The sequence below is a fragment of the Euleptes europaea genome, chromosome 3, assembly GCF_029931775.1.
Source record: "Euleptes europaea isolate rEulEur1 chromosome 3, rEulEur1.hap1, whole genome shotgun sequence".
Classification (NCBI taxonomy): domain Eukaryota; kingdom Metazoa; phylum Chordata; class Lepidosauria; order Squamata; family Sphaerodactylidae; genus Euleptes; species Euleptes europaea.
In genome coordinates, this window is record NC_079314.1 from 56,737,417 (window position 1) to 56,753,546 (window position 16,130).

The 16,130-nt window shown below is 47.0% G+C and overlaps 1 protein-coding gene across 1 annotated transcript in view; it reads left to right on the plus strand.

Annotated features, from left to right (window-relative positions):
- The first annotated feature begins 3,288 nt into the window (after window positions 1–3,288).
- POT1 (protection of telomeres 1) overlaps window positions 3,289–16,130 on the plus strand; it is a 94,105-nt gene continuing 81,263 nt past the window's right edge. The window contains exons 1-3 of the mRNA XM_056847062.1: window positions 3,289–3,411; window positions 12,341–12,413; window positions 13,121–13,212. Coding sequence (XP_056703040.1) covers window positions 3,289–3,411; window positions 12,341–12,413; window positions 13,121–13,212 — 288 coding nt within the window. The remainder of the gene's footprint in view (window positions 3,412–12,340; window positions 12,414–13,120; window positions 13,213–16,130) is intronic.

Sequence of the window (16,130 nt, forward strand, 5' to 3'; positions counted from 1 at the left end):
GAGATATTCCAGAAGATATGAAATTGTTGAGAACAGCTGAGTATCAGTTAACAGGATAAAAGGGGAAGGGAAGAAATCAGCCACTCAAACCTTTGAGAGAATCCAGAGAGGAGAGGTTTTGAGGAATAACCCCCCAGCATGCTGCTTCTATTATGACATTTATCATTTCCCTGCCTAGGATCCAGGCCTTTATTTTACTCTCCTCCCTATGCAGTTTGTAACTATGAGTTGTTGTACAGAATAATCCTTAAATGACACTGCTTTGACATCTTAATGTAGCTGAGCCACAGTTTTCCACAGCTAGACAGGTTTACTGGTCTTGGGGTGGGGGTAATGACAACCATGATTTATTTTATAAAAAGCTGAGGTATTAAACTCATATGTTCATCTATACTCATGTCAGATTTAGCAATTGTGATCCACAATTCATTCATTGTGATACTATGGAAGGCCTAAAGATTTCTTGTCAAATCCAGTGTTTCAGTCAGGGACCATGGATAGTTCATATTCTTTGCCATTAAAGAACTGCTGTCATGCTGAGAAGAAGAGTAGCTGTTATCCTTTGATTGTATGGAAGCTCGGCTCGGTCTCAAATACCTGTGATAAGGATAACAGGAATGTTGTGTATGCATTTAGTAGGGTAGTAAGCAAGAGGAGGTTTAGGAGCTTGAGTTCCGCATGAAGGATCCTAAACCCTGCTCGCCCTATTGGCTAAGCAAACGGATCCTAAGCCAGCATGTCCCATTGGTCACCGAGAGGGTATTTCCCCCCCATCACGGATCAGGGGGGGAGTGGCTACAGGCGGCCAGGGGGGCATATAAGCAGGGCACGTTCAGTGTGTAAGTTAGTTCTGTGCTGAAATCAAATAAAGCTGTGTTGTTGAACTCTGTCTCTGATCTCGTGAATCCTTCCCACGTGGACTTAACAAGGAATAACTATGTTTTATAACTATGAAGCCTGCCTTGTTTATAATCTCAAGAATAACAACAAAAGTACAGCCGCAATAGAACCCTAAAGCCTCTATTATTTCAGAAGCAAACCAATAGTAACTAATAGTAAACTGCAAGTATCCCCCAAAACTTTTTTTTGTAACCAGTTATAAATACATGGAGAGCCACCTCCTCATAGTTTAATGGAAATCAGATTCCATTTCAAAAATAAGTTTTAAATAGGGTTTCCAGTCTCCAGGGGTGGCTGGAGATATCCCACTATTACAACTGATCGCCAGGTGACAGAGATCAGTTTCCCTGGAGAAAATGGCCACTTTGGCAATTGGACTCTATGGCATTGAAATTCCTCCCTTCTCCAAACCCTGTCCTCCTCAGGCTCTGCCCCCCAAATCTCCAGGTATTTCCTAACCTGGAGCTGGCAACACTAGTTTTAAAGGTATGCTGCATTTTTTATTTGTGGGTATGAGTATGCTTGCATTCACCTCCGGAGAGCATCTTATACTACTTTTGGGGGACAAAACAAAAACAGTATAACTATAATTCTTAATGGAAGCAGATTTCATATTCCTACTACGGTTATACTGGAAAAGATTGGTTTTTTTTTAGTTACATCAGAAAATGTTGGCATGAACTTAAATATCATGTGTTTTCATTATGTTATATTTAATCTTATTAAGAAGAAGAGGAGCTGGTTTTTTATATGCCAACTTTCTCTACCACTTCAGGCAGAATCAAACCAATTTACAATCACCTTCCCCTTCCCACAATAGTCACCCTGTGAGGTAGGTGAGGCTGAGAGTGTGACTAGCCCAAGGTCACTCAGCTGGCTTCATGTGGAAAAGTAGGGGAAACAAATTCAGTTCACCAGATTAGCCTCCGCCACTCATGTTATATATTTCTATATAATAGTTATCACCTTGGGGTAGGAAAGACTATGATCTATCAAAAAAACCCAAAAAAAACCCACCACACCGAATGAAGTCAAAACACCTTGAATAGTAGTCTTGCCAACCTCCAGGTGGGGCCTGGAGATCTCCCAGAATCACAACAGACAAAACAGGCCAGTTCCCCAGGAGAAAATGACTTCTTTTGAGGGTGGACTCTATGGAATTATATCCTGTGGCGGTCCCTCCTTTCCCCAAACCCCAACCTCTCCAGGTTCCACTTGTCAAATCTCCAGGAATTTCCCAGATGGGAGTTGGCAACCCTACATCAGACAGCAATGTATATTGTGTAATAAGCATTTTAGGAGAAGAGATGGTTTAAGTGTCTCCAAGCTTATGTAAAGAGCCAGCATGGTGTAGTGGTTAAGAGCGGTGGACTCTGATCTGGAGAACTGGATTCCCCACTCCTCCACATGAGTGGCGGAGGCTAATCTGGTGAACTGGATTGGTTTCCCCATTCCTACGCATGAAGCCAGCTGGGAGACCGTGGGCTAGTCACAGCTCTCTTAGAGCTCTCTCAGCCCCACCTACCTCACAGGGTGTCTGCTGAAGGGAAGGTGATTGTAAGCCGGTTAGATTCTGCTTTAAGTGGTAGAGAAAATCAGCAGCATATAAAAACCAACTTCTTCTAAATGCAAAGCAAAAAAAAAAAAAGCCAGTCTTAGAAAGCTTTGCTTGCAGACCTGATGAGATAATGAGTCTATACACATTCCCTCAAAAGTGAGTTCCATAACGTTCAATGAGCCTTACACCCAGGTGAGGTCACATGCGGGTGCATTTTAGGTTATTGTTCCATGCATACTTAGGCTACAACCCTGAAAACATATTCCTGTTGAATACAATGGGAGCAACTTCTGATGAGGATTGCCCCCTCGTTGGGAGTAAACCCCGTCGAAGAATGCGGATCTTACTTCCGTATATGCATACACGGATGAAGATTGCAAGACTCTTGCAGTTTTGCGCTACTTTCCACAAGTTCCTGGGAACATCCGAGGCAACACGAGCCGCTTGTTCAACCACGAGGGAGGCCGGGGGCGCCGTCTTCACAGGTGTCAACCAGGTCGTGTATTCCCGCCAAATCTTTACAGCGGCTCACGTTACGAGCAACGGACGGACGCGTTCAACCCCCGCGCATGCGCTTAGCTCGCTATCTTCCGGGTTGTGGAGTCGCCCTGAACCATAGAGAGCGAGAGGGAAAGAAGGGTACGGGTGAGCGAACGGCGCGCGCTGCGACGCCAACGGTCTTTCGCGTCGGTTAGGCAAGTTCGCCCATTGAACCGAGCTACTAAATCTTGCTTTTGCCAGTCTTTTCTGTACGATGTGGCTGATTTGGGCGCTTGCATAATATATATGTTTTGCAAAAACGGAACAAACCCCGCTTGGGAAGAGAAGCGATGCCTCTCGAAGTGCGAAAAGGGTCCCTGCGGGGTTTAAAAACTTCGCTGCCGAAGCATCTCCGGAAAGTCGATTTGAAGTATTTGCGGTTGGGGGGTGACTGTGCCAACAAGTATTTTCAGGTAAACTTCCTCTCATCGCTCTTTCTCTCTTTCACAAACGCCAGTGCCCATGTGTATTCCCCCCCTTCCTCTCCCTAAGCAAACAGTTGTAAATGCGAAACGGGCCAAGTGAGCACTAGTCCCAGTGCAGAAAAGTTGGTACCAAAAGTGGCCCTTTCTGTGCAGTCGGCTGCCTGATAGGATTGGCATTTGGTGGTGGGAACGAGCAAGTTTCCACGCTTCTGCACACTGAATGGAAGACTAACCTTTCTCTTCGTCACAAATTGACTTGCTGTTTTGTTATGCTTGCTGCAGGCAGTTTTGTGTAACTGGGAAGCTTGCAAACAACAACAGAAATGAGCAGCCTTTGGCCCACAACAAAATCGAAAACCCATGCCATCCCTTTTATTAAGACAAACCATGATAATACGTGCTCAGTGTGCCGTGTTGTCTTTTGGTTGGTTTTGAGGAAAGGTATTATGTTACATGGCTTTTGATTTCGGAAAACTTGCATACTTCTAGCCCAACAAGGGCTTGTTAGTAGTGTTTACTGCTTATTTGCCTAGTCAAAAAGGGCAAGAGTCCAGTAGCACCTAAAAGACTAACAAAAATATTTTCTGGTAGGGTACGAGCTTTCGTGAGCCACAGCTCACTTCTTCAGATACAGCTAGAATGTGAATCCATCGGTCTTTAAGTAGAGGAACAGTATGTAAATGTCAATAGCAGGCTTGATTGGATTAGGTGTGATATGCAGAAGAGTCTGTGATGTCCAGGGGAGAGATGGGTGTGGAGAAATCAGCATTGGTAATGGGCCATGAATGCAAGGTCTTTATTCAGCCCAGGTAAATGCATTGACTTTAGTTTGAATATCAACTGTAATTCAGCAGTTTCTCTTTCCAATCTCCCTTTAAAATTCCTTTGTAAGAGAACTGCTACTCTTAAATCTGCAACAGAATGTCCTGGAAGGTTGAAATGTTCACCCACTGGTTTTTGAATACTGTGGTTTCTGATGTCAGACTTATGTCCATTTAATCTTTGTCTAAGAGACTGACCTGTTTGTCCAATGTAGATTGTGGAAGGGCATTGCTGGCATGTGATGGCATAAATCACATTAGAAGATGAGCAGGAATATGAACCTGAGATAGTATGGCTGACATTGGTGGGTCCAGAGATGATGTTCCTAGAATCTATATGAGGGCAAAGTTGGCACCTTGGTTTGTTGCAGGCCTTGGTGCCAGAGTCCATGTTCTTGTTAAGTAGTTTATCATCATGGGTGAGAAGTTGTTTTAGGTTAGCCGGCTGTCTGTAAGCAAGAAAGGGACATCCCCCCAGTGCTTCAGCGAGGGAAGTGTCACAATCCAACATTGGTTGTAGGTCCTTAATAATACGTTGGACTGGTTTTAGTTGGGAGCTATAAGTGACAACCAGAGGTGTTCTGTTGTCATTCTCTCTGGGCTTATCTTGTAGTAAGTTGTGCTGGGTATCATTCTGGCCTTCTCAATCATCTTTTGCACCATATCTGCAGGATATTGTAGTTGCAAAAATGTTTGCTGTAGGTCTCTCAAGTGTGTATCTCTGTCTGAAGGATTGGAGCAGATGCGACTATAGCGTAGGGCTTGGCTATAGACAATGGATTGTCTGATATGGTTGGGATGGTGGCTGGACACATGTAGATACGATCTGTCGGTTTGCCGATCTGTCGGTTTCTGGTACAATGTGGTGCTTGTGTGTCCCCCATGGATCCGTACTGTGGTGTCTAGGAAGTTGATTTCTTGTTCGGAATAATTCATAGTTAGATTGATGGTGGGGTGGAAGTCGTTGAAAGCCTGGTGAAATCTTTCAAGGGCTTCTTTGCCGTGAGTCCAGACAAAGAAAATGTCATCAATGAACCTCAAGTAAAGGAGAGGTGCCAGTGGGTATGAGTTCAGAAAACGTTGTTCTAGATCTGCCATGAAAATGTTGGCATATTGTGGAGCCATGCGAGTGCCCATGGCAGTGCCATTGATTTGAAGGTATAAGTCCTTACCAAACCGGAAGTAGTGAGTGAGAACAAATCTGCAGAGTTGTGTAGCCAGATCTGCAGTGTTGTTGTCAGGGATGGTATTTCTAATGGCTTGTAGCCCGTCGTCATGGGGGATGTTGGTGTATAGAGACTCCACATCCATGGTGACTAGAATGCTGTTTTCTGGGAGACAGTTGATGGACTGCAGTTTCCTTAGGAAGTCTGTGGTGTCTCGGACATAGCTGGGGGTATTAATGACATATGGTCTCAGAAGGGAGTCCATATATCCTGATACTCCTACGGTGATGGTTCCAATGCTCGAAACAATGGGGCGTCCAGGGTTGCCAGATTTATGTATCTTAGGCAGGAGGTAGAAAGTGCCTGCTCGAGGTTCCTGAGGTGAATCTATATCAATTCGTTCCTGTATATGTTTTGGTAATTTCTTCATGCTTATTTGCCTGTTTACCTTAACCTTCCTCCAAGGATCTCATGGTGGTACACATGGTCCTGTTCTCCTCCATGGATGTCCTCACAACCGTCCCCTGTAAGGAAGGTTCAGCTGACAGTGAATGGCCCAGTGAGCTGCGTTGCAGAATGGGGATTTGAACCCAGGTCTCATAGATTCTAGTCTGACAGTCTGTTATACTACCTTGTCTTTCTGTTGTCCAAGGAGTGTGAAATTGTCTGATACCTATCAATTGCTGTTGTTTTTTAGTGGCAGCCCTATTTGAAGCCATTTAAACTGTTAAAAAACCCCTTTTCTTTAAAGTGAAGTTTGTGCTTTGGGGGATTTTAAACGCACTGTCTTGATACTCATTAAAATTTGTATAAGGTTAAGTTACTTGAATAAAAATGGTATTTTAAAGTTACTGTTCTCTTGGCGAGATGCTCCCCCCCCCCCACTTGCAGCTTGAATCTAAACATTCTTACTTGGAAGCAAATCTACCACAGTTCAGCCTCAATCAAAAATATGTGATGAAGTCAGATTTATCAGTCTTGTTTTATTTCTATGGGACTATATTTGAAGGATTTTTTAAAACATTATTTTTATTATTTACACCTGTAGAAGACAAGAAAGTTTTTTTAATGGACGGTGGTATTTTAATTAAGCATTAAGCTATAAGCATTAACAACATTGTGATAACCATTTCCAGTCTGATGATTTACAGCCCATTCCTAAAGAGGGCGGGCGAATGCCCATAGGAGCTAGCATGACCCCTACACCAGTGTCCATGCCACTTGCACTGTGCAACTTACCCCCCGCCCCGGACCACGGTGTTAGCATGGCTCTCAGACGCTGGTATGGCCTTCTGCCAGCATTTCCCTGGCTTATCTCCCCGTGCCAAAATCCTACAGGGCATTCCGGGGGCATGCCCGGGGCAAAGCTGCATTTAGGCAGCTTCCTAACCCCATTTGGGCTTAATATGCCGCCTCTGGCCGCCATGGAACCACCCCCACCCCCACTCAGGATTGCAGTTAATGGAATATTTAGAAAAATCAGTATTCTCTCTGATTTATGAATAAGCAGTTATTTTTTAGAACAGGAAGGATCACATCACAGTGTAGTTTTTGTCTTTTATTTCATCAACATAAAATTTGGTTTCCTTTCTACCAGTTTTCTGTTGTCTGCCACAGCAAGGAAAACATATGTTGCTGGAGTGTGATGAGGAAGAGTTGTATTCTCTGCTTGTTGTATAAACACAGTTCCTGTAATATGCTGGGCTGAGTGTGCAAACTTTTTCATATAAACTGCAACATGAGAGACCAATCTTCTCAGCATGTTTGCTTTTATTTGATGTCAATGAACTTAATTTTAAAGCCTTCTCATCAGCAGCACTTGGAGACATACGCTGAGAATTACATTGTTTTGTTTTCTGTAAAGACGTGCTCTGCAGGGAAAGCATGCAATTCATGGTATGCTTGCATACCATAAAACCAAAGATGATGTGGAAATAAATCTTGAATTAGAGTGGAGTCCTAACCCTGGCTTCAGTAATTGTTCTTGATGATTAGTGCACTCAGAGTCAGTGCCACAAAGGAAAAATGAGAATGAGGTGGATGCCAGAAACGTACTGAAGTGAAATAAGTTTTGATCCAATCTTACTGAAAACGCATACACCTTACTGGGTCCATTTTTAAATGTCAACTATAATAGATGTAATTTTATTACCCAGGTTTGAAGGGGTTTTTGCAGATCACAAATGCATTTTGCGTGCATTTATTTATATCCTGCTTTTCTCCCCAGCGGGGACCCAGAGGTACTCAGGACATCGTTCTCCTCTCCTCCTTTTTTTCACAACAACCCTGTGAGGTATTTTAGGTTGAGAACATATGTCTGGCCCAAGATCACTCAGGGAGCTTCCATGGTAGAAGTGAGGATTTGAACCTGGGTCTTCCAGGAGCCTTGACTGCCAATCTATCTGTTACTCCATGCAGGCTCTCAAATGGCACAATGAAGACAGCCATGGTTGAGGACAAGACTCACGTAAGCTAGAGAAGCACTCCTGAACACCCTTCAGTCTGAATTGTTGACATGGGGTATATTAAATGTTGAAAAGATCTGACAAAATCAGATGCCTTTCATTCACTCCCCTTCTTTTAGGATAGACTAGTGTATGAAGATTGTATTAGTAACCCATGAATGGCCAATAGACAGTATTCTGCAAAGTTGTGTGGCTTTATTTTCTCTATTTCCTCAGTTTGTGTATCTGAAACAGGCATATGTATGTTTTGTTTTCTCTGTTAGTCTAACGATAACTACCGTATTTTTCGCTCCATAAGACGCACTTTTTTCCTCCTCAAAAGTGAGTGGAAATGTCAGTGCGTCTTATGGAGCGAATGCAGCGGTAGCGGGGTGCCGAGCCGGGTCGCCGGGCCGGCTGGGATGCCGCCAGCCAGCTGGGGGGGTGGGAGGCCCCTCCCAGCCCCCCAGCGCAGCGGTAGCGGGGCGCCGAGCCGGGACGCCGGGGCCGGCTGGAATGCCGCCAGCCAGCTGGGGGTGGGTGGGAGGCCCCTCCCAGCCCCCCAGCGCAGCGGTAGAGGGGCACGGAGCCGGGACGCCCAGGGAACCGGCTTGAATGCCGCCAGCCAGCTCCAAGCCGCCCAGTGCAGCGGCAGCGGGGCACCAAGCAGGGCAGCCCCGGGAGCCGGCTCGGCTGCTGCCAGCCAGCTGGGGGGTGGGAGGCACCTCCCAGCCGCCCAGCGCAGCGGCAGTGGGGCGCGGAGTCGGGCAGCCCCGGGAGCCGGCTTGAACGGCGCCAGCCAGCTGGGGAGGTGGGAGGGGCCTCCCACCCCCCCCCCCAGCTGGCTGGCAGCACCCGAGCCGGCTCCCGGGGCTGCCCGGCTCTGCGCCCCACTGCCACTACGCTGGGTGGCTGGGAGCCCCGGGAGCTGGCTTGAATGCAGCCAGCCAGCTGGGGTGGGTGGGAAACCCCTCCCAGCCGCCCAGCGCAGCGGCAGCGGGGCGCGGAGTCGGGCAGCCCCGGGAGCCGGCTTAAATGGCGCCAGCCAGCTGGGGAGGTGGGAGGGCCTCCCGCCCCCCCAACTGGCTGGCAGCACCCAAGCCGGCTCCCGGGGCTGCCCGGCTCTGCGCCACGCTGCCACTACGCTGGGTGGCTGGGAGCCCCGGGAGCCGGCTTGAATGCAGCCAGCCAGCTGGGGTGGGTGGGAAGCCCCTCCCAGCCGCCTAGCGCAGCGGCAGAGGGGGGGCAAAGCAGGGCAGCCCCGGGAGCCGGCTTAAATGGCGCCAGCCAGCTGGGGAAATGGGAGGGCCTCCCACCCCCCCAGCTGGCTGGCAGCACCCGAGCCGGCTCCCGGGGCTGCCCGGCTCTGCGCCCCATTGCCACTATGCTGGGTGGCTGGGAGTCCCGGGAGCCGGCTTGAACGCAGCCAGCCAGCTGGGGTGGGTGGGAAACCCCTCCCAGCCGCCCAGCGCAGCGGCAGCGGGGCGCAGAATCAGGCAGCCCCGGGAGCCGGCTTGAACGGCGTCCCCAGCTTGCTGGCAGCAGCCGAGCCGGCTCCCGGGGCTGCCCGGCTCTGCGCCCCGCCAGCTGGGGAGATGGGAGGGGCCTCCCAGCCGCCCAGCGCAGCGGCAGCGGGGCGCAGAGCCGGGCAGCCCCAGGAGCCGGCTCGGCTGCTGCCAGCCAGCTGGGGACGCCGTTCAAGCCGGCTCCCGGGGCTGCCTGACTCCGCGCCCCGCTGCCGCTGCGCCTCACACCCACCCCAGCTGGCTGGCTGCGTTCAAGCTGGCTCCCAGGGCTGCCCAGCTCTGCGCCCCTCTGCCGCTGCGCTGGGCAGCTGGGAGGGGTTTCCCACCCACCCCAGCTGGCTGGCTGCATTCAAGCCGGCTCCCGGGACTCCCAGCCACCCAGCGTAGTGGCAGTGGGGCGCAGAGCCGGGCAGCCCCGGGAGCCGGCTCGGGTGCTGCCAGCCAGCTGGGGGGGTGGGAGGCCCTCCCATTTCCCCAGCTGGCTGGCGCCATTTAAGCCGGCTCCCGGGGCTGCCCTGCTTTGCCCCCCCTCTGCCGCTGCGCTAGGCGGCTGGGAGGGGCTTCCCACCCACCCCAGCTGGCTGGCTGCATTCAAGCCGGCTCCCGGGGCTCCCAGCCACCCAGCGTAGTGGCAGTGGGACGCAGAGCCGGGCAGCCCCGGGAGCCGGCTCGGGTGCTGCCAGCCAGCTGGGGGGGTGGGAGGCCCTCCCATTTCCCCAGCTGGCTGGCGCCATTTAAGCCGGCTCCCGGGGCTGCCCTGCTTTGCCCCTCTCTGCCGCTGCGCTAGGCGGCTGGGAGGGGCTTCCCACCCACCCCAGCTGGCTGGCTGCATTCAAGCCGGCTCCCGGGGCTCCCAGCCACCCAGCGTAGTGGCAGCGTGGCGCAGAGCCAGGCAGCCCCGGGAGCCGGCTTGGACACCTCTGTGCTGCCATCCCAGGCAGCGAGGAGTTTAAAGACCCCCCCGCCCGGCTTCCAGGGACTGGAAGCCGGGCAGGGGGATCTTTAAACTCCTCTGTGCTGCCTGGGATTGCAGCGCAGAAGAGTTTAAAGAAACCCCCTCCTGGCTTCCAGGGAGTCCCTGGAAACCCGGCGGGGGGGTCTTTAAACTCCTCTGAGCTGCCTGGGATGGCAGCGCAGAGCACTTTCAAGACCCCCCCGCCGGGCTTCCAGGGAGTCCCTGGAAGCAGGGCGGGGGGATCTTTAAACTCCTCTGTGCTGCCTGGGATGGCAGCGCAGAGGAGTTTAAAGACCCCCCGCCGGGCTTCCAGGGAGTCTCTAGAAGCCGGGCGGGGGTGGGGGAGGTCTTGGAAAGTGCTCTGCGCGGCCCTGCCCACCTCCCAGCTGGCCGTCGGCGCGGGGAACGCAAGCTCGCGCCATCCCGACGCACCCTCCATAAGACAAGTTTTAGAGGAGGAAAACAAGATTTTTTCTTGTTTTCCTCCTCTAAAAACTAGGTGCGTCTTATGGAGCGATGCGTCCTATGGAGCGAAAAATACGGTACATACCTAGCTCACAGTTAGAGTTCTTAGAAACAGGCAAAATACTTGTAGGAAGTATTTCAATAACGATGGCTGTATGTTTGTATTCCACTTCCCACCCCCACTGTCTGACTCATGTTTCCTTTAAGGATTTACCCTTCTGGTTTCTTGCACTGTTACTAAAACCATTTTGATACAGTAATCTAATCAGCCACTGAATCCTGCTATTAAAATAAATAATGGAGGCAGAGGGGAAGAAAAGTGGTTGAAGCTAGTAAGGATTACTGCCATAATCTGTTTGTATAAAAAAGAGTGTTCCATGTCTTACTGTGTCAGTGTAAAATATATGTTCAATATTCTATTTGATTGTAATGGATAATTTCCTTAGAGGAAACGTGCCTTATTGTGAGGAAAAAACTTTACACAGCTGAAACCTGCTGCCTGGAAGGAAAAAAATAACAGGTGACTGTAAAAACTGGCACAAAAAACATAGCTAACAAGGAAACTATCTCTTGCTAATTTGACCGAAGCATTTAGGGCATCTGCAAATGTGCCAGGAACTGTTCTGGAGGATCCACATCTGCCATTTTACCTGGAAACAGATTTGAAATACATTAAAATCACAGTGGTTGCGCTGCATGTTTACTGTTGTCCAAGGGAGGTTATTATATTGGCTAAGCTCAAAATAGGGAAATATGTCCTAGGAGTACTAGCAGAGATGCTGGAGGGGTTGTAACCTGAGGCAGTTTAATACACAGTGCTATTACTTACACCTGATTGGTCTCCTGCCATGCATAACGTGTACATTTTTCTGTGTATTTAAGCAGCTTCTCTGTCTTGGCATGAGAGAGGTAAAACATTATGCTAGTATAATACTAAGTCCAGAATAAAAAGAGAAATTATTTTCTTGGCATCAAATTGTGAATTTTAAATTTGGTATTTTGGCCAAGGATACAAGGTGTGTGTACCCTTTCCCACACATACGAGCATGCGTGTTATTTTTCTTATACATACATTTGCACACACGCTTAGCTGCATATGCACCTTTTTTGAAGTGCTTACATGTAAATTATTTTTCCTGTGCAAGTGTACAAGCAACCTGACAAGACCACATACACATTCACGTTTTGACTCACACTCCCCTTTTCCTCAGTTATAAGGAAGAACCTGCTGTTGGAAACAGAAGAGATGGACCACTTGTTTCTACTTTTGTTTCCCCTAGACTTGAGCGAAATTGGCTTAATGTTATATTATCTTCAGAAACAGATACGGTGTGCAATTTTAGGCTGTTACCACCAATGTGTATGTTTAGGACAATCTGCTACCAGATTGTCCTAAACACTAATGTGATGCTATTGTTACAGGCACATTGAAAGGCAATACAGATGGATGTGCTGGTAAATATGTCAAGCGCTATTTATAATGAATTTTATTATAGCGGTTTCTGACTCATTAATTAGATTTATTTTCCTTCATTTCCAGGGAGCAGTTGTTATTTCCTATCCATTAACTAGACTTGGAGATGGAAAAGCGTTCTTCAAAATTGTACTTCAAGGTATTTAAGTATATGGTTCTCAGTTTTGCTCATTATACTTGTCATTCATTGAAGGCATAAAAATGGGGGTGGAGAAGAGAATTAATAGGTAAAAGACAGGAAATAAGGAACTGCAGCAGAGTTCGAAGAACATTACTGCAGTTCTAATAATGGCAGAAAAGTTATATTTGAAGATGCTACATGACAATCTGAACTCAGATAAGTATGCAGGTCTTGTCAAATTTAACTTACTCATATTAAAAATCAGGAACTTGTATTGGCTAGACACAAATCTTGTCTTTTAGTTTTCTCCTGCAAGAGAGAGTTGGAAATGCAAACTACATTAATCAGCTGCAAGCTTTATTTATACCTTGTGTGTGTAAAGTGCTGTCATGTTGCAGCTGACTTATGGTGATCCCTGATGGGGTTTTTTAAGGCAAGAGACTAACAGAGGTGGTTTGCTAGTGCCTTCCTCCTCATAGCAACCCTGGTATTCCTTGGCGGTCTCCCATCCAAACACTAACCAGGGCTGACCCTGCTTAGCTTCTGAGATTCGATGAGATCAGGCTATACCATGCTGTCTTCCCTTATATATCTATATCTAATATATACAGAGATATATATAGATATATATAACCTATTCCCAAATCTATGACTCAGAATTAGTGTTCCCTTACACTCAGATAACTTTTACAGGATCACTGAATTGCTCTTGCTTTTCTTTCTAGAATCAGAAAACTCATGTAACAGGACTGACACCATCAATGTTTTACTGTTCGGGAAATTGGCAGAGGACTGTGAAAAAGTGGTACATCAAGGGGTAAATATTTTTATACCTCCCATTATTGAAAGGGTTTTATGGGGGTAAGGAAGTCTGTTCTACCAGTCTAATTAACCAATGTATACTGTTGCTTTTTGATTGAGGGGAGGCTCAATTACATGTGATATGGTTACTTTCCCTGAAGTATAAATTGGACTAGTTGTTGGGGCTGGGATGATAGGGAACTGGTGTAACACTTCCCCCTGGGTAAAATTGTTAAAATGTATTTAAAATCCCCTTCCTCCAGGATGCATTAAAGACAAGTAAGGGGGAAAAGATCTGCTCATATTCTGTCTGCTTTTTCCTTACTATGGGTGAAGCACTTTCAGTACAGGGAACAGCATGGGGAAGAGTTAAGCCCCTCTTTCCCCTAGTGCACATGACCCTGCCCATATCTGCTGCTATTTGCAAAAGAGATCAGAGAGCCCTCTGGGTCACATGTTGTTTAGTCTTTGGGTGGGATGCTGAGTCCTGTTTCTCTGCAGCAGACTACATGAGCACGTCTTCCCGTTTTTGTTTAAAGCTGTGTTACAGTGCTTCTTTCCCGTAATAAGATATTACTGTAGAATGGCTGCCAAGTTGTTTTTGAACAATAGCAGAACACTAGTTGTAAAATGTAAAGAAAAGTTAATTTAAAATAGCACTTTTCTTTTATTATGTAAATGAACCAGATGAACATCTCCTTTTTTTATTTTACATTTTCCGTTCTGGAGAATCCAGGAATCTCACGATGACTCTCAACAAACATAATAATAAAAAGCCCTAAAAATTAAATCAGAAACATGAAATCAACAGTAATTTATCAGTAATAATTAAGAATAGAAAAGCAAAAAAAATGAGTAATAAGTAAAACAAAAGCACCATAAGGTATCATAGCAACTTATATCGAAGTTGGGCAGGGAAGGACAGAAGACAACATGGCAGGGGGGGGGGTAGGTGGAGATGGGATGGGAGTAGTGGAGGAAAAGAGGTGGAAGGAGGGGGGAAAGGAGGAGGAAACGGGGAGCAGCCCTACCTCAGGGGGAATTTTTCATCCCGTACAAGTTGCTTGCAGTCATTCCCCTGCTTGTAGATACTAACCTTCATCAAAAGCATAGGAAAATGAAAATGTATTTGCTTAGTATTAGAGTATTCAAGAGAGTTGTTGCCAGCCAGTGTCTGAACATCTATCTTTAGAGATGGATCTAATAGGATCCTCTGGCTGCAAGTCTGCTTCTTCAGAGCGAAAGCCAGCTGTGTCATACAAGGCTGACTCCTTAATCTCTGTCTGCATTATCAATCAGTAGCACCCATCCTCAGTTTATTGGCTTTCATCCAGCCCATTACTGCCTTCCACACTTCTACTACCTCCCCTGATCTGCTGAAAGGGAAAAATAGGGTTATGCATCATAGGTGTACTGAAAGCACTGTAGTCCAAATATTTTACCTAACATTCCCAGCATTTTCATGGTGCTGTTAAGTGTCATGGAAGACAAGACAAAACTTTGTCTGGCCCATAGCAAAAATACCAAGAGATAGAGCAGTAGTCCCCCAGCACCACCTCCTGGTACCAGCCCACTAGATAGGGATGTAAACACACTAGTGCAGTGCCTCTGATATCCTTCTCAGTCTGTCATTCAAGAAGAATGTTCTCTTCAGTGACGTCAGAAGCTACTGTGAGGCGAACAGGGCTGCATTCCACCTGTTTGTAACAGCAAAAGTTTTCATGAAGGTGACCAAGGCAATTTTTGGTTCCAAAACCAGGTTGGGACGCAGACTGAAACAGATGTAGATAAATTGTCTCATCCAAGGGGAGTCTGGTTGCATGGATGTCACCTGTTTAAGCACCTTATCCAGCAGTGTAATATTGGCAACCAGTCAATAGCCGTTAACGTGATTGGGGTCCAGGGAAGGCTTCCCCAGGTGGGGCCTCACACTCTCTTGAAGGCATTTTGAACTGCTGCCTCCTTCATGGAAATATGAACTAATCCCTAGACTCAACCAGTCAATCCATTACAGCTAGATGTAATAAACCAGGATAGGCAAGAGTGAAATATAGAAGTAGTAGCAGGGACCTTTCCGAGTATGTTATAAACATTTTTTTCCTTCCATGGTGCTAGATTGCCAGTACAAACGATAATTGGAAGACATATGGATGGGACAGATCAATCATGATAAAACCAAAAGTAGACTGATTGAGAGTATGATAGGAGCAGGGGTCAACAAAAATGGTTGGTAGGTCACCAGTGGTGGCCATGAATTTAACTTTAGTAATTGAGTTTGGTTTAATGGTTAACATTTCGGACTAATACTGGATTCAAATCGCCACATTGCTATAAGCCTCCAAAGGGGGCCAATTACTGTTGCTGTGAGGGTTGATGGGTGTGAGGCAGTTGGCCCAAACTGTGCCCCAAGCCCTTGGAGAAAGGGTAGAATAAAAATGAAATAAATAACTGGACACTCAGTACAATATGAGGTCTCTTTCACTGTGTGCCAGCTGCAGAAGACCAACACTGTCTCACCCAGAAGAGCCTGGAGATAGATCACAATGGATAGCCATGCTGGTCTGTCTGTAGCAGTAGAAAAGAGCAAGAGTCCAGTAGCACCTTAAAGACTAACAAAATTTCTGGAAGAGTATGAGTTTCCTGACACACGAAAGCCCATACCCTGCCAGAAATTTGTTAGTCTTTAAGGTGCTCCTGGACTCTTGCTCTTTTCTACTGTTACAGAACAGCATGGATAATTGAAGACATTTCTATTCACATCATCTTTGTGCTTCTTTTAGCACAACTGTATTGTCATACCAATCCACTTGCTATGAATGTTTAGCAAGTGGCTGAGAATGAATTTTAACTACGTTTCGATTTGACATGGACATGAGATTCCATATCAGATTAATGTAAACCGTCAAACTAAATTTATTTTGAATGTGTTCGTAA